The sequence below is a fragment of the Lissotriton helveticus genome, chromosome 6, assembly GCF_964261635.1.
Source record: "Lissotriton helveticus chromosome 6, aLisHel1.1, whole genome shotgun sequence".
NCBI classification, from domain to species: Eukaryota; Metazoa; Chordata; class Amphibia; order Caudata; family Salamandridae; genus Lissotriton; species Lissotriton helveticus.
The window spans coordinates 1,863,135,146-1,863,159,032 of record NC_136067.1 but is presented as its reverse complement, the minus strand read 5'-3'; the positions used below and the strand labels follow the sequence as shown (position 1 = coordinate 1,863,159,032).

Genomic DNA, 23,887 nt, shown 5'->3' with positions numbered 1-23,887 from the left:
AGTAGAAAAATTTGTCAACGCCTCCCTTCGGACCAGCGTATAACCCACACTCGTCCCAGGAACTTAGCTAGGGCGATCACTAAGGGGCCGTCCACGGCTGTTTTGAAAAGACTGAGCGCCTCACGGTGATCCCTCGTCCCCATCAAGAAGAATATGGGTTTAAGCCAATATCTCCTTTGGTTAGAATAGGCGGGACATGCAAATAAAATATGGCCCACCGATTCTTCCCTGTTTGGGCAAAATGGACATTTACTACTGCTTGCTTGTGGACCAGACCAACTAGTTGTAAAGACCTTAGTCGGTAGTGTGCCTACTCTAAATTGGTGGAATAATTTGCGGTCACAGGTAAAGGTGATTAGGTCCCAGTACTGTTCATACTGGGGATGGGATTTGGTAAGGAGAAAAGTGTTAGTCAGCGTGGGCCTGATTGATGGTGTGTGATCTCTTGTGTATACCCAATCACAATAAGCTGTTTTTAACTCTTTTTTTGAGGGGAAGGTACTACCCTCAGGGGAAAGCCACAGCCCTGACAGTCCTAGTTCAATAAGAATAAGTTTGACACCCCTAAACCACCCTATTGATTGCTTTCCAACCAAAGGGTAGTAAGGTATTTCTGCGCAATGTCTGATGGTTAAAGTGTTACTCTGTGTATAATTTTGTAATCTGCTACTAAGGGAGTCCAGACAGTCACCACCCTATACTGCCAAGTTGCAATTTATGAAAATTGCAATAATAAAGTCTCAATTTAGTAGGTCCCCCTGAGCAAAAAGTATATAACCCTTCTTGTGTCGTTTCACAATTCTTCAGAAAACAGTTCAACCAATAATAAATGTCCAGAATGGAGTATCCGTGATCTTTAATTTTTCTTCAGTTCTTTTTCTTCACATGAACTCATGAGACAATTTTCTTCACACAATTGTATCTTTAGATCTCCACAAAACAGCCAACATGCATGTTTCGTCTTTGGTGCATCAACACCATAAAGACTTCCTCAGGGCTAAAGCAACAATCTGTAGTTCAATAATTTCCTTTATAAGTATTTAAGGCGAGTAAGCACAGCTTAAACGAATCTCTAAACGAGGCATATTATTAATTTCCTCATATGATTATCTTCACACATATTAGTGTAGTACTCCTGTAGTATAGTCGTGCCTCTCGCCCACGGAAACAAACATTGATTTGTTCAGGTCCAGGTCCCGAATTTCCCAGACCTCAAAAGCATAATTGGATAGTTTGGGGGTAACCCAGAGTCTTCTCCAATATAGGACTGATCTTAGTCCAGCAATATCTCTGAGGGAATGACACCCCAGATCCATATAGAGCGGTATAAGGGAGGTTGATTGTGGCAACCCCGTTACCAATCTTAGGAATTTATTTTGCATAACCACCAGTGCTTCCAGATTCACATGTGCCCTCAACTCAGATCCATACAGAATGGTAGCACTAACTTTGGAGTTGTATATCTGGAGTACTGGGGCCACGGGTTTGGTATAAGAGCGACTGAATTCCCTGAGCAGTACACCAGCAAGTTGGGCGTGTTTGACCAGGAGACAATCAATTTGGGGCTTCCAACTCATCTTTTTATCAAGGGTAACCCCAAGATAAGAAAACGTCTCCGTTTGTTCCAACGCCCCATCCCGCATCCTAACTTCGCCTGTGTTCCTTGTTGAGTTTTGGAGGACCATAAACTTGGTCTTGTCAACATTGACAACAAGGTCAAAGTCCTCGCAAATCTCCTCGTACCTATTGAATGCACGTTGTAAACCCTGTCTAGTTTTGGAAATGACAAGGGTGTCATCGGCAAACATTAGGAGTGGGATCTTGTGTCCACCTAAACTCGGGGCATCAGTCGGGCATTCTTCGAAATATTTCAAAACCCCATTGATATATATGGAGAATAGGGTTGGAGCGAGGACACACCCCTGACGAACACCCTTCTCAACCGGAAATGTATCGGTAGTATGACTAGCCGAGTCCCACCTAACCTGGGCAAAGTTGTCTGTATGTAGTTTAACTACAAAGGACAGAATCTCCATGGGCATGCCCAACCTTTGCAGCGTATGCCACAGTTTAGTACGGGGAACCAAATCGAAAGCAGACCTCAGATCCACAAAGGCTGCATAAATGGCCCCTTTCCCCAAAGTAACAGTGCGCCAGTAGATACGTATAAATCCTAGCACCTGGTCCACTGTACTGACACATTGTCTAAATCGCGCTTGGAGGTCAGATAAAATATGGTAGTCAACCAACCATAATGAAATGGGGGTAGGCCGTAGGCACTCCTTATATTCAATATTTACTTGTTCGTGCAAACTTAAGTCCTCCTTTGGCGTGCAGCTCGGTAATTAAGGGCTGCCGGTCCCTTAGTGTAGGAATTATATTAGAAAATGGTACGTGATAGCGCGATCACGACCCTACCTAGCGCACAGCTCTGTTGGTAATATGTCCTCCTTTTCTATATACTCATTTGATTAAATTTCAATTATTCCAAAATTTCAAGATTTGTTTAATTATTGCATTTATTTAGAGTCAACAATATCCTTGAGATATCACTCGTCTCAATTCAAATGTATTTTGTTGTGACATCCGTGTGCTTTTTAAAGTTCATAGAATGTATTCAAGCTTCATACAAACAATGTATACTTTAGGTTAATAATATAACCTTCGTTCAATTCATTGGCCCGATGCATTTCGGGACCCATGTCCCTTCCTCGGTGGCCTGTGATTAGTTGAGCTTAAATTGTGATTGTTTGCTGAGTCAAACAAGTCTTCATACTGATTTAATATCTGCTCTTCGTGTTGGTACAGCGTTTCGAAAAGAAGTTCTCAGGCACTTCTATAAAAACGCTGTTAGTCTGTCTCAGCTCGGTGCCGGGGGTTGAGTGTTTGTACGTATTAAACGCAAATACGTACAAACACTCAACCCCCGGCAGTATGAAGACTTGTTTGTTTGTATGAAGCTTGAATACATTCTATGAACTTTAAAAAGCACACGGATGTCACAACAAAATATATTTGAATTGAGACGAGTGATATCTCAAGGATATTGTTGACTCTAAATAAATGCAATAATTAAACAAATCTTGAAATTTTGGAATAATTGAAATTTAATCAAATGAGTATATAGAAAAGGAGGACATATTACCAACAGAGCTGTGCGCTAGGTAGGGTCGTGATCGCGCTATCATGTACCATTTTCTAATATAAGTCAACCAACCATGCCTGGATTCTCCCAAGTATCACTCGTGCCACAACCTTCTGAATGCAGTTAATAAGACTGATAGGTCTGTAATTTCAAGGGACTGACCGATCCCCTTTTTTAAAAATAAGGAGGATAACTGCACCGGCCCAGGACCTGGGAACGACTCCACCCTGGTCGATAGCATTCATTAAAAGTTGAATATACTTGGCCCAGGAGGCCAGGTCTCGAACAAAAAGATCTACGGGAATGCAGTCCAGACCCGGCGCCCTGACTTTTGGCGCCTTGATAATTGCTAATTTTACCTCCTAAGAGTGATACTTAGGCGGGGTGGGATTTACTGGCACATCACAAATATCCTGTGAGCCCAAATGGGTTGCAAATTGGCCTTTAAAGTGCGAAACCCATAAATCCGGCTCCACTTGGTTGGTGGGGACTATAGAGTGGCCCCCGCTTCCCCATTTCACCAGATGCCAAAAACATAGCATGTCCCTTCTGGAGGAGGCTTGGAGGAGTTCTACCCAATGAGCCTCGTCCCACTCCCGTTTGGCCTTAATTTTAGACAGCTTATAACCCTGCCGCTTTACTGTAATCAAATCCTGATTTTTACTCCTATTTGCGGCTGCAAGTGATTTATAGGCGGCAGGACAATTGGAGTTGTACCAAGGTACTGTTTTGCGTCCAGATGGAGCGGGGCCTTTAGATTTGTGAGTGATAAAGAAACCCTTAAGTTTATTGAAGAGCTGCTCGTGAATGTGTGCGGCTCCTTCGCTGGTGGGACCTTAAACTGCCTCAGCCTGTATGGAATCAATAGAGTTTGCAACCAGGCAACTCATAACTGACAGCTTCACAGGGTCCTGCGCTACCTTACACCATTTAAGGCGTCTAGTGTCATTTGTCAGGTGGGTCTTTACGTGGTCTAGTCTAGTGTGCAGCACATTAGATTTACTAAAAAGAACATCTCGCATAGAGGCAACCAGTGGGTTATGATCGCTTTCTGGTCTAACAACAACCAGCATATCAAGCAAAGCTGACCATAATTCCAAATTAATCAAAAGATAGTCCAAGCGACTATAACAGTGCCCGTTACTAAATGTTGCGGCTCCCTGTTTGTCAGATTTCGAGCGGCAGTTAGCAGCTCTTAACCCATGTTCTAGACACAAAGCTTTCAATTGGATGGCTGCTCTTGTCCACTTTTTAATAGGAGAGATGTCCATGGGGGGGATTAACCATTGGTCATCCTCCTCTGTGCTAAAATCCTCACAGTCAAGGGGTTCGAACGTGCAATTGAGATCCCCTGCGATAATAATATTACTGCTCCCTCTGTGATTAGTTAAAAAGACATTGTAAACATCTGCTATAGGTATGTTGCCCAAGGAAGTGATAATGGTGCATATAACATCTTAAATAAATACTTTTAGTCAGTATCATATTCTTAAATAGAAAATATTTAGTTACACGTTACCTGATTTTTGTGTTGACCTACAAGTTAGTGGTCCCAATCCCACTTACTTTCTTTAGTCTTTCAGTCTTCCTATGTCCATAGAATTTTAGTATTTGGTTTGATATCAGTTATCATTGTTATTAGCACTAAGAGGTAATGTCTAAAGGTGCACTGTTATAAATAAAAATTCTATGAAATCCCCAGTGGACAATATTGATACAATTATATGTAAATTTGATGTTTGGAGATACCGTGCCAAGTTTGGGTCCATTGTGCATGCTGCACACTATTACAAAGCCTTTCATATTTGGCAAGCTTAAAAACATACTATATGGACTTAAGTAAACAAAAAGTGTAGTATTTACAAGTAACACATGCCTTTTGCATTGTCCAAAAATCAGGACCTAGCCCAAAGTAGTTGACGTGAAGGCTAACTTTAGGTGGAGTAAAGTACAGTTGTTATCTCTGTAACCAGGGTTTTCGTTTGTATGAAATACAACACTTTAATATCTCAAATATATCAAAGATGTACTCTGCAAATCATAACTTTTCGAAATGACCATCTTCTCTGTGGTATTCCCACAGATTTCTGTTGCTGAACCCGTGTTTGTTGGCCATAGGACTCTGCGACTTAACTCCTGATAACCAGTGGTAAAGTGCTTGTGCTCTCTCTTTTAAAAACATGATAAATTGGCATATACCAAGTTGGCACATTTAATTTACTTGTGAGTCCTTAGTATATGGTACAATATGTACAGAGGCCCTCCAAATAAAATGGTACTTGTGAATTGCAGCAACAATTGTGCCACACAGTAAAGCAGCACTGTAAAATTTGTCTACAGGTTGCAGCATGGGTGGTCAGTTTTAAACTGCCACATTGACCTGGCAACAATATAAACCTTTTGCCAGGCCTCAGACTTCCTTTTTAGTACTTACAAGTCACCCTTTAGTTAGACCCTAAATGTCCACAGGGAAAGGTACGAGGTATTTAAAAAGTAGGGCATGATTATTTTAAGTTTTATGTGTCCTGGCAGTGAAAACCCTCCACAGTCGTTTTTCACTGTAGCAAGGCTCCTCTACCATAGGGAAACACTGGGTCACATTGAAAATAAATATAATGCTTTATTTCAGTTTCGGAGCAGCTAGAAAACTTATTCAAGAAATATTTTAATAGAAATTTTAAATCAAACTTAATGGTAATGTCAGATTTTATATTACTGTTTTGAAAATGACACTTTAAGAAAGTTATCATTTTCCTGCCTTTGCGAAATATACATTTTTGCCAGTGTCCACTGTCACATGACTGCTGAATGACACCCCTTTGGTGACATGGATTGCTCAGCTGGAATGGACATGAGGCTTGAGCGTGGAAAGGTATTTGTCTTCTTTGAGCAGTATAGCCTGTTGGGTTGTGCCCAGCCCTTTCTGAACTTCAAAGAGGCTTCCCCTGTTGGAGGCAGATGTAGCTGGCACCTTGACCTGCCATCTCTTTTGTCCCATTAGCCAGCTTATCTTCAAACCCTTGTGGGAGAGGGGAACTGCCCACAACTGGTTTAGAGTAACCCTAAGGGTGGGTTTACCTATTTCCATAGCCACTCCTTTGAATGGCCAGAGGTAACTCTGACCAGGGCATGAAGGGTTCTGTCATGTTGGTTTTAGAGAAAGAGGGATACTGTGGGATAGCTTATGGTAAAAACACAAAGGAAATGCTGCAAAAGTGGGTAGGCTCTTTAACCTCATTAGTTAGGAAGTGGCCAGGAGTTTACTAGGTATAAATGCGGCACCCCCAGTGCCACTTTCAGAACACCTCTGGACCTGTGGAGAATCAGAAAAAGGACTGTCATTCTGTCTGAAGAACGTGAAGTAAGATAGGACCTGTTTGCATTGAACCCAGGACCTCAGAAGTGACTCCAGGGGTTAGTTGGCTAACCTCAGGGACACAACAAGCTTCCAGAGGCCCTTTCCTGAAACTGTAAAGCTGACCAGTACCAACTGGAGCTGCCCAGACTCTTCTGCCGGCCTTTGTTGGAGTAAGTCTCCTAAACCCAAAGTGGTGCCCCCTGTCCTGGACCCTTGGCTTGTGTTAGTGCAGTGGTACTCAAAGTACGGCCCGCGGGCCTCTGGCAGCTCTGCAGACCTCCCCTTGCGGCCCATAGACATTCCTCTGGGAAAGAGCAGCAGAGAAATAAAAGCTGCCAACGTTCCAGTTTTTTAATTTTTTTGTTCTTACTAACCAAGCAACTTCTTTTCCTGGTTCTGGGCTTTTTTTCCTATAGGGCCGGTTCAGTGGGAAGGCTCAGGATTTTTGAAGCCAAACTTGGCTTTATATTAGGTGTCTCCCACCTACAATTGACTGAGTTTATACATAAGCTAATAAGGACTATAAAGTCCCCTGTTTTTTTCTAAATCGATCATTTTCCAGTTTTGGAAAGGTGTTGTTTTTTTACCTCTCCCTTCCCTCCCTGTCTCCTCGTGGATGGCTCAGCATCGGTGAGGCCCTCAAGTACATTCCAGACTGTACTTTGTGGCCCCTGAGAAAATATTTTTGAGTACCCATGTGTTAGAGTGTATTCCTCCTGTCCTCAAAATGCACAATCTGGTACTTAGAAACTTTTTGGCAACTTTCTGCCTGGAAAACTGTCAGAGACCAGAACCACTGTCGATATTGAATTGCTAGTCGACCTCAACTTGTTTTGCCCCGCTGAAGGAGGTCTGACTTTCAGAAAAGTTTCTATCAGACCTGGTTGAGCCGCATGAAAATAAAATGTTAATCACACAATTTTCTCTTGTAGGCAGTTGGGTAATTTTTTTTCGGACTGAGCACCAAGTCAATCTACTTTTGAATACCCCTTTGTGGCCTGACTACTAGTCCCGTCATAATTTATGGTGACACTGTACAATATGAACTTTTCATCATTGTCCACTTAACATTCTCTATCGGACAGCACTTTTTTTCTTCGAGGTCGCAGTTTAGGGTACAAGTTACAGTTACTTGAGATAACTATAACTGGTAAGTTAAAGTGGTTTTGCTTGTTTAAAATTGTATGTTGTAACCATAAAGTCTTTTTCAGCTTTGCTTTCATCACTGAATTTCTAAAAGTTTTTTAAAAAGTAAAGTTAAAGAGTATTATAATTCTTAACTATAACCTCGCTCTAAATTGTAAAAATAAATTCTTAGGCAACTGTATTTTTCAACAAGGGTTAATACCATCTGCATACTTTTAGGGCATCAATATAAATGACCAAAGAAACAGGATTATGCAAATGTAATACATTTATTCATCAAAAATTGTTTCTATATATATCTCCATGCATACTAAAACACTAATTTAAATAAAAACTAAAAACGATCGTCCAGATTTCATTTCATAATTCTTACAAACAAGCTGACATTCATACCCTTTCATCCCTCCAAAGTATGCAGAAGGTATTAACCTTTGTTGAAAAAAACAGTTCCCTAAGACATTTTTCTACAATTTACTGATTTGTCCCTGTCTTAGGAACTATTATATTTAACAGGGGAATCTCTATTCATTTACACTATATCTTCACTCTAACCTTTGTGTTTTTGAGTTTATTTCAATTTTTTTTAACGTACAGTGTAATTTCCATTGCTGTGCGTGACATGGCTATGTGACCATCCCTCCACGGACAACCAATCCTCCAATGTTCATGGCCTTCGGCTGTGCGTAGCCCGGGGTTGGTTGGACCCATCCACTCACAGGCACCCATCTGCCAACCGGCATCCACAACTCCCCCCCCCCCCCCAAAGCACCCAACACCTTTTAATTTTGTTTTATTCAGTTCTTCGGATCCGTGTATCTATCATGATTCTACAACGGGATGTCCTGAGCCCGCAGTGGATTCACAAATTGACATTACAGCATTTTGTTCATTTTTAACCTAGAGGGTCAGTCTGGGGTTCCCCTAATGGCCCAGCATACCCTGATCCTGCCCCCTAATATGTTTAAAAAAAATTTAAAAAATTAGGACTTAGAGACCAAGTTCTAAAATGACAAACTTAACATTTTCTTTAGGTTGCAACCCGCCAATAGGATCCAGCCTTGCAGATCCCTCGCTGTTCGTCGCAGTCAACCAATCAGAGTGTGGCAGGATCAGCAGATCCTCCATGAAGGATGCGTGGCATGAAATATACAAATATTTTGGACCTTAATATCTCAAAAACTATTGAACAGGTTTACACCAAATCACAAAAGCACAGTTTCTGGACCAAGGTGTAGCTTTATGCCAAATTTGGTGTAGTTCCATTGAGCTGCTTTTGTGGTATTACTGTTCAGTTTTCTTATAGAAAATTGCTGGATGAAAATGCTTTTTGGAACCCCCAACAATTTTCTCTGTTTCCGCATGACAATCACCTGAAAACTTTCCACGAAGAAGCTGAGGTGGATGAACTTTTTTTTGCGAAAGGTTTGTGCAGATTCGTGAAACAGCGCCAACGTTATTGGCAAATCCCCAAAATAATTCCTATGGTAACTAGGTCCTACCTGCTGCCACTAGATAAAATACAATGCACAAACATAAACAGCCCGCCACCGACCATAGTGGTAGTTGCCTCTAGGTATCTATGGTTCAGGTACACTTTCCATTGTAAAGTCGTTTTTAATTCTCTTATAACTTTTTATCTCATGGACGGATTTGCACAAAATGTGACAATCTAAACTCGGTCAGCTAAGTTTCAGCATGTCAAGATTCGTGAAGGTCTGTCCATTGAACAAAAAGTTACTTTGGGCTGAAAAAGTGCATCTTTTCCCATATTATCTCCCACAGAAAATGTAGCCAAAATATAGACCAAGTACTGCTGAACAAGTGTTCTCCAAACTTGGAATGAAAGCAGAACTTTTCTCAGAAAGCACACTTTTTTGATTTGGTGTAAATCTGTTCAGTTGTTTTTGAAATATGTGTTTAAAAGCGGTGCAGCCAGGTTTTAAAGGGTTAAAACTTTTGTATATCTTGTCAGTTGCACAGCTATTTGTAAATGTGCTTATAACTTTGGCATTGTTTGACAAACATGCCTGAACTTTGGCAGACTCTTAGTAGAGTCATATTACTATTGGTATTTTTTAATTTGTTTTCATCTATTAAAGGGGGCGGGGCAGTCAAAAAGGGATATCAAAAAGTGTTCATTTTTTAATGAGCTTGGCATTGTGTGATTAATCTGCACAACATTTGGCAAAAGCTAGCAAGAATTAGTATTCTATTGGAATGTAAAGTTGTATGCTAGTACATAAAAAGGGGGCATAGTTGAAGGAGGGTGGCTGAATAACATTTTCGTTAGTTTATAACTTTGGCACTGGTTGATCAGTCTTTGTCAAGCGTGGCAAGTAGTTAGTAACTGATACCCATTGCAGGTATGGATCAACTTGACATTTCAAAAGGACTTAGCAACTTTAACCTTCTTTTAGTATTTTTAAGTTTGTGCAAATCTACCGATGGGGAGAGTCAAAAGTTGGTGCAAAAACACATTCAGTTTCCTATAACTTTAGCAATATTTGTGTAATCTGCAGCAAATGTGGCAGGCTGTTAGCAAGTTAGACCCAGTGCAGTTAATCCAGGTTTTGTGCAGATCCAAAGGCAGTGAGGTGAAGTTAAATAGAGGGTCAATACATTTTTGACTTGTGAATAACGTTTGCAACGTCCCATTGACCTGCATGGTATTTGGTGGAGATTTTGCATGTTTAGCCTACTCCTGGTGTTTTCAATTCTATGCAGACCCATAAAGTTTCAAGAGTGGGGGCGAAAGAAGTGTTTAAATGCTAATTCATTTATTTGACACTGTTTGATCAATCCAAAAACATTTGGTAGACATTTAAAGGGTGTATCTTCTTGTTGTTAAACAGTTCTGTCGGTGTGTTCAAATATTAATTTGAAGACCCTCAGAGTTTCATTCACTTATAACTTTGGCACTGTTCAATGAATCTGCATGCAGTCTGGCAATTAGCAAATTAAGCTGTGCAAAGCCAGTCAAGCCCTGCAACCAGCCCTCACTGCACTTAGCTTAGGGTAGTTGGCCACAGGGCCTGGCCAAAGGCTTTGCACAGTGCTGAATGGGTACATGGCATGCTGTTCTCAGTGGGGTTTAGGCTTCAATGGCGGTTTTGGCACAGGTCTTGGCCTCACAGCCAACTCCTGCAGAGCACATCTGAAGGTCTTGCTTGGCGTGGGTTGGGCAGCAAAGGGGTTGGCAGAAGAGATGCATCTGTTCCTCTAGGTCTGCAGAGGATCGGCAGAGCACCTTAGGCTCAAATCCAAGGGTCCAGGACTGGAATGCCACCACTTGGCAAAGTGGGCAAACCGATGGCAGAGTCCAGGTGCTGGGTTGAGGTTGTTGGAGCCCTCTGTTTCTTAGCCTCAAGTTAGGACAGCCAGCTAACCCTTGAAGTCACTCTGGTGGTCCTGGATTGAACAGATGCAGGTCCAGTCCTTCTCACCGAGGGAGAAGGGCAGTAGGGCAGCAGTCCAGCAGAGTGGCAGCCCTTTCAGCAGCACAGCGGTGCTTCTTCCTGGCAGAGTACCCACAGGTCCAGAAATGTACTGAAGAATTTGTGTCTGAGGTCCAATATTTATACCTGGATCTTCATTTGAAGTGATAGAAGCTTCTAGAGTGTTCCCCTTGAAAAGCATTGGCTTCCTGCCTCCCCTGCCCTGGCTCCAGACTAACGACGGGGTATGCAACCCTTTGTGTGGAGACAGGACACAGCCTATTCAAGTGTATTAGGGCTGTGCCCAGCTCCACCCTCCCATCCAACCAGTGATGGCCCATCCAAGCACACCTAAACTCTCTATTGTGTGTGGCTGACTAGGAGGAATACACAAAGCCCATCTTTCAGCTACACCCAGTCATGTAACTCAGAGACAGGATACTGGCACTAAATGGCTAAGCAGAAAAATGTCAACTTTCTAAAAGTGGTGTTTTCAAAATTGTAGTTTAAAATCCGACTTCACCGTAAGAGAGGATTTCCCATTACAATTTCAAAGAGATCAAATATGAACCAGTGGCCTGTTCCCATTAAGAAATGACAGCTCATTACCTTAGATGTAATACGGTAACTCCAATACTGCAATGTTGCAGTAGTTAAAAACTAATTTAAGAGATTTTCACTACCATGACATGCAAAACTTAAAAATAAATTTCCAACTTTTTAAATACAGTGCACCCAGTCCTCTGGGCTGTCCGAGGCCTCACTTAGTGGTGACATATATGTATTAAAAAGGAAGGTGTGGGCCTGACAAACCGTTTAATTTGCCAGGTCGACATGGCAGTTTAGACTCCACCCACAGACTGCAATGGCAGGCTTGAGATATGTTTAAAAGGGCTACTTAAGTGGATGGCACAATAAGTGTTGCAGGCCCACTACTAGCATTGAATGTACAAGCCCTTGGTACAAATAGCACCACTTTACTAGGGACTTACAAGTGGTAAAGTGCACAGAGTCCAAAGGTCAGCAAAAACAAGACCAGCAAAAACGGAGGAAATACGGCAAAACGTTTGGAGGCAGACCACCCTAAGACTAACACTTCCAACAAACCTTAATTCAATCAATCATAACATTTGTATAGCGCGCTACTCACCCGGAAGGATCTCAAGGCGCTTTGGGGAGGGGTCCGCTACTGCTCGAACAGCCATGTCTTGAGTTGTTTCCTGAAGGTGAGATGGTCCTGTGTCAGCCGGAGGTGGATGGGGAGGGAGTTCCATGTCTTGGCTGCCAGGTAGGAGAAGGATCTTCCTCCGGCGGTGGCTCTTCGGATGCGTGGTACGGCGGCGAGGGCGAGGCTTGTAGAACGTAGCTGGCGGGTGGGCGTGTAGAAGGTCAGGCGGTCGTTGAGGTACTTGGGGCCCAGGTCATGGAGAGACTTGTGTGCGTGGGTAAGGAGCCTGAACGTGATCCTTTTGCTGACGAGGAGCCAGTGCAGGTCCCTCAGGTGGCCGGAGATGTGGCTGCGTCGGGGGATGTCCAGGATGAATGGGCGGAGGCGTTCTGTATGCGCTGGAGTCTTTTCTGTAGTTGGGCTGTGGTTCCCGCGTAGAGGGTGTTCCCGTAGTCCAGTCGGCTGGTGACGAGTGCCTGGGTGACCGTCTTCCTGGTTTCGGTCGGGATCCATCGGAAGATCTTTCGGAGCATACGCAGGGTGTTGAAGCACGATGAGGAGACGGCGTTGACTTGTCTGGTCATCGAGAGGGAAGAGTCCAGGATGAAGCCCAGGTTGCGTGCGTGGTCGGTTGGCTTGGGAGAGGTGCCCAGGGCGGGGGGCCACCAGGAGTCGTCCCAGGCGGAGGGCGATGGTCCCAGGATGAGGACTTCCGTCTTGTCTGAGTTCAGTTTCAGGCGGCTGTTTTTCATCCAATCGGCGACGTTTTTCATCCCTTCGTGTAGGCTCGTTCTGGCGGTGGCGGGGTCTCTGGTGAGGGAGAGGATCAGTTGGGTGTCGTCGGCGTAGGAGATGATGTTGAGGTTGTGCTGGCGTGCGATGGTTGCAAGAGGTCTCATGTAGATGTTGAAGAGGGTGGGGCTGAGTGATGATCCTTGCGGTACGCCGCAGATGACTTCTGTGGCCTCGGATCGGAACGGGGGGAGGCGGACTCTCTGTGTTCTTCCGGCGAGGAACGAGATGATCCACTCCAGTGCCTTCTCTTGGATACCGATGTTGCTGAGGCGTTGGACTAGGGTGCGGTGGCAGACGGTGTCGAACGCTGCAGAGAGGTCCAGGAGGATGAGGGCCGCTGTTTCCCCGTTGTCGAGCAGGATTCTGATGTCGTCGGTGGCTGCGATGAGGGCGGTCTCGGTGCTGTGGTTGGCTCGGAAACCGGACGGCGAGGGGTCGAGGGATCCGTTCGTCTCGAGGAAGGCTGCAAGCTGTCTGTTGACGGTCTTCTCGATGACTTTGGCAGGAAAAGGGAGGAGCGAGATGGGGCGGAAGTTCTTGAGGTCGGTGGGGTCCGCTGTTGGTTTCTTCAGTAGGGCGTTGAGCTCGGCATGCTTCCAGCTCTCTGGGAAGGTGGCGGTGTTGAAGGAGGTGTTGTAATTGAAATGTTTGTGATGGTGAGCAGGGAAAATTAACAGTGTGCTACTAAACCATTAAAAAAACAGAAAGTTGGGTATTTCAAATTCAGATTTTAAACATGTACTTTCTCTAGCTCAAGACATATATATATATATATATACATTTTTAAGATTTGGTTCATGTGATCACTTTCAGGGTGGAGACAATATCTGGAACTGTGAGATGGTAGTTTGTCATGTGATCTGGCTCACACAGACCACTCTGCCCCATGGGTTTAGTCAACTTAACTTTCATCATTTTGACAAGCATCTCTCACCTCCACTCCATTGAATCTAAATTTCCATTAGGAGAGTTTCATGTTTAGTAAATACCTAGGTTTCCCGGATAAATGCTGGTACTCTATGGGGATATGATTATTTGCTCTGATTCTAAACAAAGATTGAAGGCCCTAAATACAAATTGGCAGTCGGGTTATTCCATCACAAAAATGAAGGATGTCCCAGCCGCCATATTAGAAGTGCATTAGAATCAACAGCACTTGTAATATGGCCATGTACGATGAAGTCCTTGTTTGTCAAACTCTAAATATGGCCCTCAGACTTAAGAAGAGTATCATTATTTGATTTTTTATATTATGCTCTTGCCAGTTGTATGTGTTAACTTAACATTCTGCAGTTAGGTTTTCCGCCGATGCTTTAGCATACCATTCACTTAGAGCAGTAAACATTGCATGAAATGTGTTATCATTCACAAATTGACATCAAATATCCATTGATTACCTTAATTCTGTTTTCTCTCCAGATTGGTGCCGCAGTGCCTGGCAATAGTGAGCGATTGGCAGACGGTTCACAGGCACCTCATCCCCATGAGTGAGTAACCACTGCAGTGTTCATTGCCATCTGCTCTCTTATCTCATACTTTGCATTGATTCTTCAATTATCAATGTCAGAGAAACCCCTCTTATGGCACATCTATCAGTATAGTGGCTGCAACAGGTCCTTTTCTTGCTATTGTGTTTTTCTTTCATTATTACAGTGACACATCTTTTGCTCAGCTTTCTTTTTCTTCATGCTCTAATAGGAATGGTCCAGGCCTTGTGGAGTTTGATGAAGCAAGGTAGTTCTGTTACCATGTCTTGGTTGGGGTACAGCTATATTGTACTCATTTGCGTAAGAAGCTTTTTGTACAAATCTTTCATGCTGATCAAAACAAGATTCACCAGATATTTGTTACACTTTTTGAGATCAGAAATATTGACCTACACAATTATTGAATCCACAATATTGTATTGCTAAGGTACGTAGATATGTGGACGTACAGCTTTACAATTCTAAATACGAATTACTTGTCTTGACGATGTTTGTGCAGGTGGATATTAAGAACTCAATGGTGTGACCCCCTCCCCCCCTGTTTCATCATGGCAGCAGACCTGGTGCGCACCTGACATGGAGACCAATGGGGCAAATACTTCCCATCAAACTTTGGCAGTTATGTTGGAAACCATAATAAAGCACTGACTGAAGACCAATTCTCAGATCCCTTCTGGCACATTGCCCGCAGGGCACGCCTATATCCCTCCCTTAAGAGAATCTGGGTATTTCCCAAAGAGATAAAAAACAATGGTCCATTTGGAGCATTTTTGACAGGTTAACAAAACGTCTTATTTTTCACACCGGTAATCAGCAATAGTGACAAGAGCTACACAGTTAGCCTATGTATTCTTGAAAGAGGTCAGGCCTTTGATATTGGGGCACCTAATCAATTTATACCTAAAGGTTTGTGCAGCAAATAATATTTCTGTCATACAATAGTGATAAAATATATTGGAAAATATAATGTGCAGACAGCACAGTGCATTAGTTTCGAGTTCTGCATATTGTAAGGGGATTCGTAAAGTGGAAAAAAGCAGAAGTTTCTTCGTAACAAATCCTGGTACATACAGTTCCAGACATAGAATGCTTTGTTTTAAAATTGTTTTAAAAAATTCTCTGTTATTAGGATTGTTTTTTCTGTGTATCAAATATGTCTGACACTGAAAAAGGCATGCTAAGGTGGAATGCAGGTTTAGACCATGGCAAGAAAGTTATTACTAGACAGCAGTTTCAGTCGAGCGGAGCATGGCCTCTCCATTAGACCCTACACTCTATGTATTCGTATTTTTTCCATCTGACACTTATTTAATGGGAAACTCTTGATTGGAAGAAACTGTAGGGGTAAAGAATTACGGATGCATATGTGTTTTCCAGAAGAATATTGAATCAAGTTTGATAAACATAAACTGGGTTGACTGGTACTGTCCATTGTCTGCTGGCTGTGCTGACGCCCCAACTGACAAAACCATGCAGACCAAATGCCCCCCCATGCATTCCCTTCCATACCTCACATCCACATAATCATGTTTGTACACTTTGATTTGTGATTTAACACTCCTTCCTCCTTATAAACACAGCACCCACACACCTTCCAACATTTCTAAGATCCTGATTATCATGGTCGTTACAGCCCCTGACCGTCTATGATGATAATGACCATGCAGCTGCAGACGACTGGGTCTCTAATGATCATGACAGTTTCAGCCCCATCCGGGCCTAAGATGATCACTCAGTTGTAGCCCTGACTGAGCCTACGGTGATCATACGGTTGCAGCCCTCACTGGGGTTATGATTATCACAATAGTTTTAGAGGCAAGAGAGGGGTTACTTGACATATGGATCCTCTCTAGCTCACTCTCCTGAAGTCCGCTGTCTCTGGATGTCCCACAGCTATTAAGGACACAGTGTGCCTCTCTCCGTCTAGGCACTTTGTCATCCTGCAGGGCCAGGCAGGCTCATTCCCTCTCTCGGCAGGCATGCAGACAGGTATCTAGGTACTTTAAGACTGATCCACAGCTCTTCCAGCAGAAAATATAACAGACAATGTAGTATCCTGGTTTACTGGCTCTCAGACGGACACCAGTTTTGGTTACACTCTGTCCTTTTATTGCTCTGCTATAGGGATGATCCACAGTTCCTCCAGCAGCAAATGCAGCACCCTGGGATACTGACTGTCAGGCAGACACCAACTCTGGTTACACAGCAGCCCTTTTAGTACTCTGCAGAGCAATATCTCTAGATCTTCGAACGTAACTTGGTGGGGTGGTCTGGGTTCTATTTTGACCCACGACAGGAGATGAGGATCAATTGTCTTAAACTGTGGAACCAGTATGGGGTGGTCATTTTTTTAATTTTACTCCTCATGCTGCCCTCAAGTTACAGTCTTTGTGTAGAGTGATGCTTCTCTCACCGCAGGTAGCACTGGGTCTGGCCCCAACCTAGAGCAGCCAGAAAAGAGGCACAAAGACCTGTGAGATTTCTCCACCTGCCTGTTTTCTGTCCAACTGAAGGAGTAATCTGGATCAGAGAAAATAGCAGGCCTCAGCTAGAAATGTCCACAATTCTCACAACAGAGTCTGCATTCTCAACCTTTAGCCCTATCATCCACCAAATGTCAGTGCTTAGGAAAACTAATCCGCATCTTCATGCTAACAAAAGACCTCATTGAGTTTATAAATGTAGCCCCTTGCCCATCCTCCTCACTTTAGTCTCTGGCTTTCCTTCATCTATCCACAGAAATGCAGGCATTACACTTTAACTGTCTGGGAACACAGGCCACACCCTCCATTTTGTTTTATGGTAGGGAAGGGCCATCACACATAGAACACTCTGACCTCCTTGACTCAGGCTCCATCACACTTACTTTGTGACTACACATGTTACATGTACTACACATGCTCACACACTTTAACATATATATTTATAGATGAACTTTACACAAGTAGGCCTCACACACACTGATCTCTTCAAAAACATGTTATGCTGCCACCACTGCTTTATGTGCTGTACACAGAACAAGGACAGTAATGATCTATTCATAATGAGGGTATGCTGTTTGCCCCCTTCCAGACCCTAGGATAGATCCAAGATCACAAACAGTCAAGGGCAGGCCTCTACTGACCTCTGAGGTTGGGGTGATGCCAGGACCAAAAAAAGTGATGGCATCAGATATACATGCAGTTAGTCACTGAGAGCAGGGGAGCACACCTGATACTATGCAAGGGTCATTCCCACCCGACCAACCCCCGCCACACCTGCTTATCTTTCTCTTCATATATAAAGTTCCTCTGACAATTGACCAACATCCAAGATCCCATAGTTTACCACTCTCTACCTTCTTCACATCGGACAATTCTTCAATAACCTTCATGCCTCTGGCCCCCCAGCCCATTATTTACCCCCAAATCTTTGCATTTTAATACACTCCACCTGATCTACTCATACAAACACACCTACAGTCTTTCTTCTTCTGCGATCCGTGTAACACTTCAATCAATGTTTTGATAGATCCTGACTCTCACTTTCTCTTACATCCCCCCACTTTTTAATACATATCTCATTCAACCATCATGGAACCACTGTAGAACCTAATTTAGAGTCTGACAGGCAGGTACTCCATCACAAATGTGACTAATACCACATGCACCTTCTTACAAGTGCATGATATCCCTATGCCCGTGATTCACAAACTGTGCGCCGCGGCACCCCGGTGCGCCACCATGAGGTGCCAGGGGCGCCGCGCGCACGTTGTGGGAAAGTGAAGTTTTGTGTGTCAGCTGTAAATCACGTGTCCCCTGCATATTTTGTGTTTAACTTTAACTGCTTGACTTTAACTTTAAGTCGGTCCGTGGAGCCAGCCTTTTCATAGTAACATGCATGTTTGAAAAAACGAGCAAAAGGACACGGTAATGGCAACAAAAGCCTCATTTACAATTCATGGTCTTTTAAAGACCTGTTAAGTACTCGGGTACGGCTGCAATTTAGATGCTCGCCAGCCCAGGAAGACGTGTCAGCCCGGGCTGAGACACACGACTGGGGGGGGGGGGGGGGGGGGGGGGGGGGGGCTGAAGCCCCGTGAGCCCAATGGGTGTTGCGCGCCTGAGTCCCTTGGGTAACAATTCCTTAAAAAGGTTATTGTGGGAAAAAAGTGCCAGGTTCTTCCTCTGTGTCATTAAACAAAATCTGAACGCCCAAGTGAATTCGAAGGTTCTGGAATTCCCTTTCTGGCTTCCATTTCCTTTTGTTTACAGTTTTCAGTGTTAAACTGTATAATGAGTTCTTATTATTGAAGTAATCCTGCAGTTTAGGAATGAATCTTCCTTTTTGAATGTTGACTGGCGCATCTAGTTCCCTCATTTGTGTGATTAAGGATTCATTGTTCTCCACATGAGTAAAATTATTAATCAAACCTCCGTTTTACACCTGTACCACCACCATTATTTTTACTGTAAATTTCACAGTAAAAATAATGCTGGTGGTACAGCTGTAAAATGGGGGTTGGAGCGAAGATCAGCATGGTATTTGAATAATAATTTTACTGTAAAAAGGCGGGCTCCATGGAGCTCATTGCATCGTTGGACCACATTTTATGAATGTTGGCAACAGCATGCCATGCCACATATATTGTATTTTAATTTTCCTGCTTTTTTGGACTAGGGAAACTCGTGCACACAAGCTGGAAAATTAAAATACTATATATGTGGCATGGCATGCTGTTGCCAACATTTATAAAATGCAGTCCAACGATGCAATGAGCTCCATGGAGCCCGCCTTTTTACTCAAGCTTCACTTGAGAACCAGACATTTTATAAGAGTAGAGACTACAGGCTGCTTTTTTTGTAGTCATGGGGGGGGGGGGGTAAAATGATTTGCCCAGCTCAGAATCACAGGGTGTTGAGAGTTGGCATCTTTAGCTATTAGGACACATCTCCTCCTCCTCAATCATGAGGTTAGACATGAAGGGTGAGGATAGTCTGTGAGAATTGGGGAGTTGGCCAGTTTTTACTTGACATGGTATCACAGAGCTTGCATTTGTTATAGAATCTATAATTTGTTCTATCCAAAATATTTACTATGGATCTTTAAAATCCTATTTATTCACTTTTTATAACCGGTTTTCCTGTTGTGAGTTCAGTCTTCTCCCTTTTACAGTAAAAAAAGTTAATTTAACAATTGTTGTGTGGTTAAAAAAAGGTGCATGGAAACATATCGCCATTAATCTTGTAGTATCGTTTCTCACTTAACGAGTTCTTATTAAACAAGTGTTATCTTTTTATTTTGTTACAAATATGATTATAATACCTTCATTGCATCCCAATTACTTTAGGAAGCCGACAGTAGGTACTCCCGAAGTCGTGCTCAAACCCCCGCGCCCCCCCCCCGCCCTCCCCCCCTACCGCCCACCGGTAAAAAATTGGTGGGGAGCCACGGCCAACTGCCAATTAGGTCAAGGGAGCCACGGGTCAAAAAAGTTTGGGAACCACTGCCTTATGCCATTCTCCATCAAATTCCTTCCTCATCCGCCAGTTTAAATAAATGCATCATTACCTGATTGAACCTCTGCACTTTCCCATTGGACGTGTGCGGTATAGTGATGTCTTTTTTTGCTTTATACCACTATGCAATGTTCAATACATGGAGAATCATTAGCAGATAGCAGCTCCTCTGTGATATCTACCATACAAAATACAGCACCCTTGATTTATTTGTTGATTAATAAAAATCATTTCAAACAGAAATAAAACACAGTATATAAAAAACATTATTTGTATACAGATTTACACTGACATTTTTTGCAGCTTTAATAAAGAGCAGCAATGAATAAAATGCATTTGTGCAAAATTGCTAGAGGACAATTTCCAAACCCTATCGTAAATAAAATGTTAAATGCTTTATCTTTAGTCTTAAAATTGACCAATTCTGTAACAGTTAGGATGTAAAGTTTGTGCATAACTTTTTTTTAAAAGTACATTTTAAAAGCAAATTTTTCATTTTCATTACCATATTGCATTAACAGCATATTATTATACTAACAGTTAGAATCGGTTTTTGCTAGTAGTTTTTTTTCAGCAATAAAGATAAACTTTACAAATTGGGAGATCAGGCGAGGCGTTGACCCAGTGAGGCAGGTATTATTGGCGTGTCGACATGTTCTCACCCCTAATTCATTAAAAATAGGTCTTAACAGAGTCTTCCGCTCTTCTAGCAAATGGGGGCATGTAGTCACAATATGTATTATAGTTTCGTCATAGGAACCACATAACCTACAAAGGTTAGAGGACCAGTTTTTTTCCCATCTAGGTATTCCGTCCTTAGTAGGGTATCTCCCAAACTGTAATAACATAATTTTTTCCCGTAGGAATGATTTTAGGTGGATCAGCAAGAATGATTGGGGTTCTAATTTAATGAATGAGTTGGTAATTGACCAAGAATTATACTTTATTCTGAGCACATCTCATCTTTATCTAAAACAATCGATAATAGGTTGGCTGATCTAATGTTGGGCAATCAAAATTATTTAAATTCTCGCTTAAAAAGAATCTCCAGCTGCTAGCATGCTCTTATCTCGTTACCTCCTGCCAGCATTGGTTTGCAAGGGTACCTTGTTCGGAGCAATATAGTGAATATAGCATTTTTAAGAAGGCAGATTGTCGTACCAGGGATTGCCTTTTCAGACCAAATTCTAATCTGACATTAGCATGTCCTATATGCTTGGAAATCCTAAAAACTGATATGAAGACTTTTATTTGCAGGGCATCAAGAATTTTCGCATCTTTGCCATGAAAAATCATTAAGCCGTAAGTCAAGGATGGAATCAGCTTTGCTTTCATGACCTTCGATAGATGTTCGTGATTTGGACAATTACAACTTGTCCCTCAACTTTCTAAAAGCAAATGACAATGCTGTTGCCTTTGCTTTGAGGTTAATAAAGTGCTGTTTAAAAGACATATTATCGTCAAATTTTATTCCTAAGTATTTATAACATTTTACAGTTTCAATATGTAACCCATTAATGTTCCATTCTTTCATATCTGTTTTTGGAGCACCTATAATCATTATTTTTGTTTTTTTGGTATTGATTTTCAAACCATCAAGAGTAATGTAATGATTAAAAGAATCAATTCATCTTCTTAGTCCTATAACAGAATGGATTCATAATATAGTGTCATCTGCATATTGTAAATACTTAATGTCTTTAGGGCGAGTGAGCGTTAACTTCTTTGAAGTGTCCAGGAAGATCGGCCATAAATAGATTAAAAAGGCATGGAGAAAGTACACAGCCTTGTTTAAGACCAGTCTTAGTTTCAAGATGGCAGGTAGTACATCTGCCATCTCCATTTTGATCTGAGCCCATGTGTAGGAATATAATAATTTCATCATATCCAGCAATTGCTTTGGGATACCCCAATTTAAAAGTTTAGCCCAGAGTAAATTTCGAGGAACAGAATCAAAGGCGGCTTTCAGGTCGACAAAACAAATATATAACTTTTGCTTTATATATTTTGCCCTATCATCTAGTAGAGTCAATAAAATCAAGTTTGTGCTAGTTGATTCGCCTCTTTTAAAACCGGTTAGGAAAGCTGGAATTAGTTTATTTCTTGAGGCCCAGTCTACTAAGTCTTCAAGGAGGCAACTCGCAAAGATTTTGGCCTCCATGTGAGTTAAAGCGATTAGTCGGGAATTTGCTGGATTGTCTTGTGCTCCACTTTTATATATTGGCTGAATTATGCTTCCTTGCCGTGACTCGGGAACTGATCCAGATTTGATAACATCATTAAATAAAATCGTTAAAACCTCTGGCCAATGCTTTAGATTTGCTTTAAAAATTGAATTCAGAATCCCATTGGGGCTGGGCACTCCATTCGGTCTGATCCTGCTCATTGCTTTTTTGACTTGCTCTACATGCCAAAACTCAGTTTCTTGGAACAAATTACCTGTACACATCTCATCCACAACTGATCACAAATGTTTCCGCAAAAAACTCAAAACCTGGCTTTTCCCTCCAGCCTCCAACTAGACGCGGCGCGCTGTCTGTCATCCATTCTTTAGCTGCTAGCGCCATGAGACCTTACAGTGAACTGCATGCTATATAAGAATGTATGACATTGACATTGTAGTACCGCTTGGGCAATGTGCAGGACTTACTCCTTAGACCGCAAATCCTCAGTATGTAGCTCTGATTGGTCGTTATGCTGGACAGAACTGTGTTTTCTGCCTTCTTCTCCACTTGATATGTTTGACTTCTGGCAAAAAATTTCAGAGTAGAGCTGTAAGGCCGAGGGTGCAACGTAAAGATTATAAATAAAAGATGCCCAACAAGATTCGTCTATATTCGCGCTGTTCCCCTTTTGCTACCATTTTCAAGATTGTTAATTATGCCCCAGAATAGTTTTGGATTTCGAGTTTTGCATGAAAAATTTAATTTGGCCCATAGTCCTTCGTAGTATGATTGTTTGGCTTTCCATAGCTCGTATTTGTATTGTTTTCTGGAATTTTTTAATTTATGGATTTCCAATGTTGTTTGTGCTCCATTTGGTTTTCTGAAAACTGCCCTAGTAGCTCTATTAAGCTCTCTTTTTAGGCAAAGCAACCGATTATTATACCATCCTGATTTTTTGTTATCATGATGAAGCCTTTTGATGATGTTAAAGGGGGAAAACGATCTAAAAGTGAAGCACACAGACAGGGCCAGATATCAACCATGGACTTCCCTTTATTTTTTTTCCTCCAGAACTTTGTTAATTAAAAGTTCGAGAACATCCATTATTTCCTTTTGGTTTTTCGCATGCCATACTAGCCTTTTAAGGCTAATGGCTATTGGTACAACTTTCAATGATCTCGCTTCTGGTAGATGGTCTAGTGATAATGTCAAGGAAATTGATTGTGAGTTGCGATCACTTTCTATCCTGGGTATTACTTGATATTTATGAAGGGAGTTTACCAGCTCAGATGATATAATGGAGCAATCGATGACGGAGAATTTGCCTGATTTTATATACGTGGGAATTTGACCATCATCCTCTAATAACATGAGGTTAAATTTATCTAGCTGAGATCCGCAAATCTGTGTTAATGCTTCTATTGGTTTGTTGACGCAGCATCCAAAAATTATTTTACAGAATCAAGCAACTTCTTTTTAACCTTAGATACTTCTGGACAAGACTGTAGCAAATGATTTACGACTGGGTACAACTTCATATTGCCCTAATAAGTCCATTGCAAATTTACTTAACACAAAAGGGGGAATAATTTTAAGCCATGCACTGTCACACTATGACCTTTCATTGTTACTGCTTTCTGAACCTCACAGGCAGCTTTTCTTAACCAATCAGCTTAATTTCTTCTATTAAG

General features: G+C 42.1%; 1 protein-coding gene across 2 annotated transcripts in view; it reads left to right on the top strand.

The window, feature by feature from the left end:
- Window positions 1-23,887, top strand: part of GPATCH2 (G-patch domain containing 2) — a 657,478-nt gene that overhangs the window by 448,899 nt on the left and 184,692 nt on the right. For both annotated transcript variants that reach the window (XM_078649787.1, XM_078649788.1), the window contains exon 6: window positions 14,466-14,533. In XM_078649787.1, coding sequence (XP_078505913.1) covers window positions 14,466-14,533 — 68 coding nt within the window. The remainder of the gene's footprint in view (window positions 1-14,465; window positions 14,534-23,887) is intronic.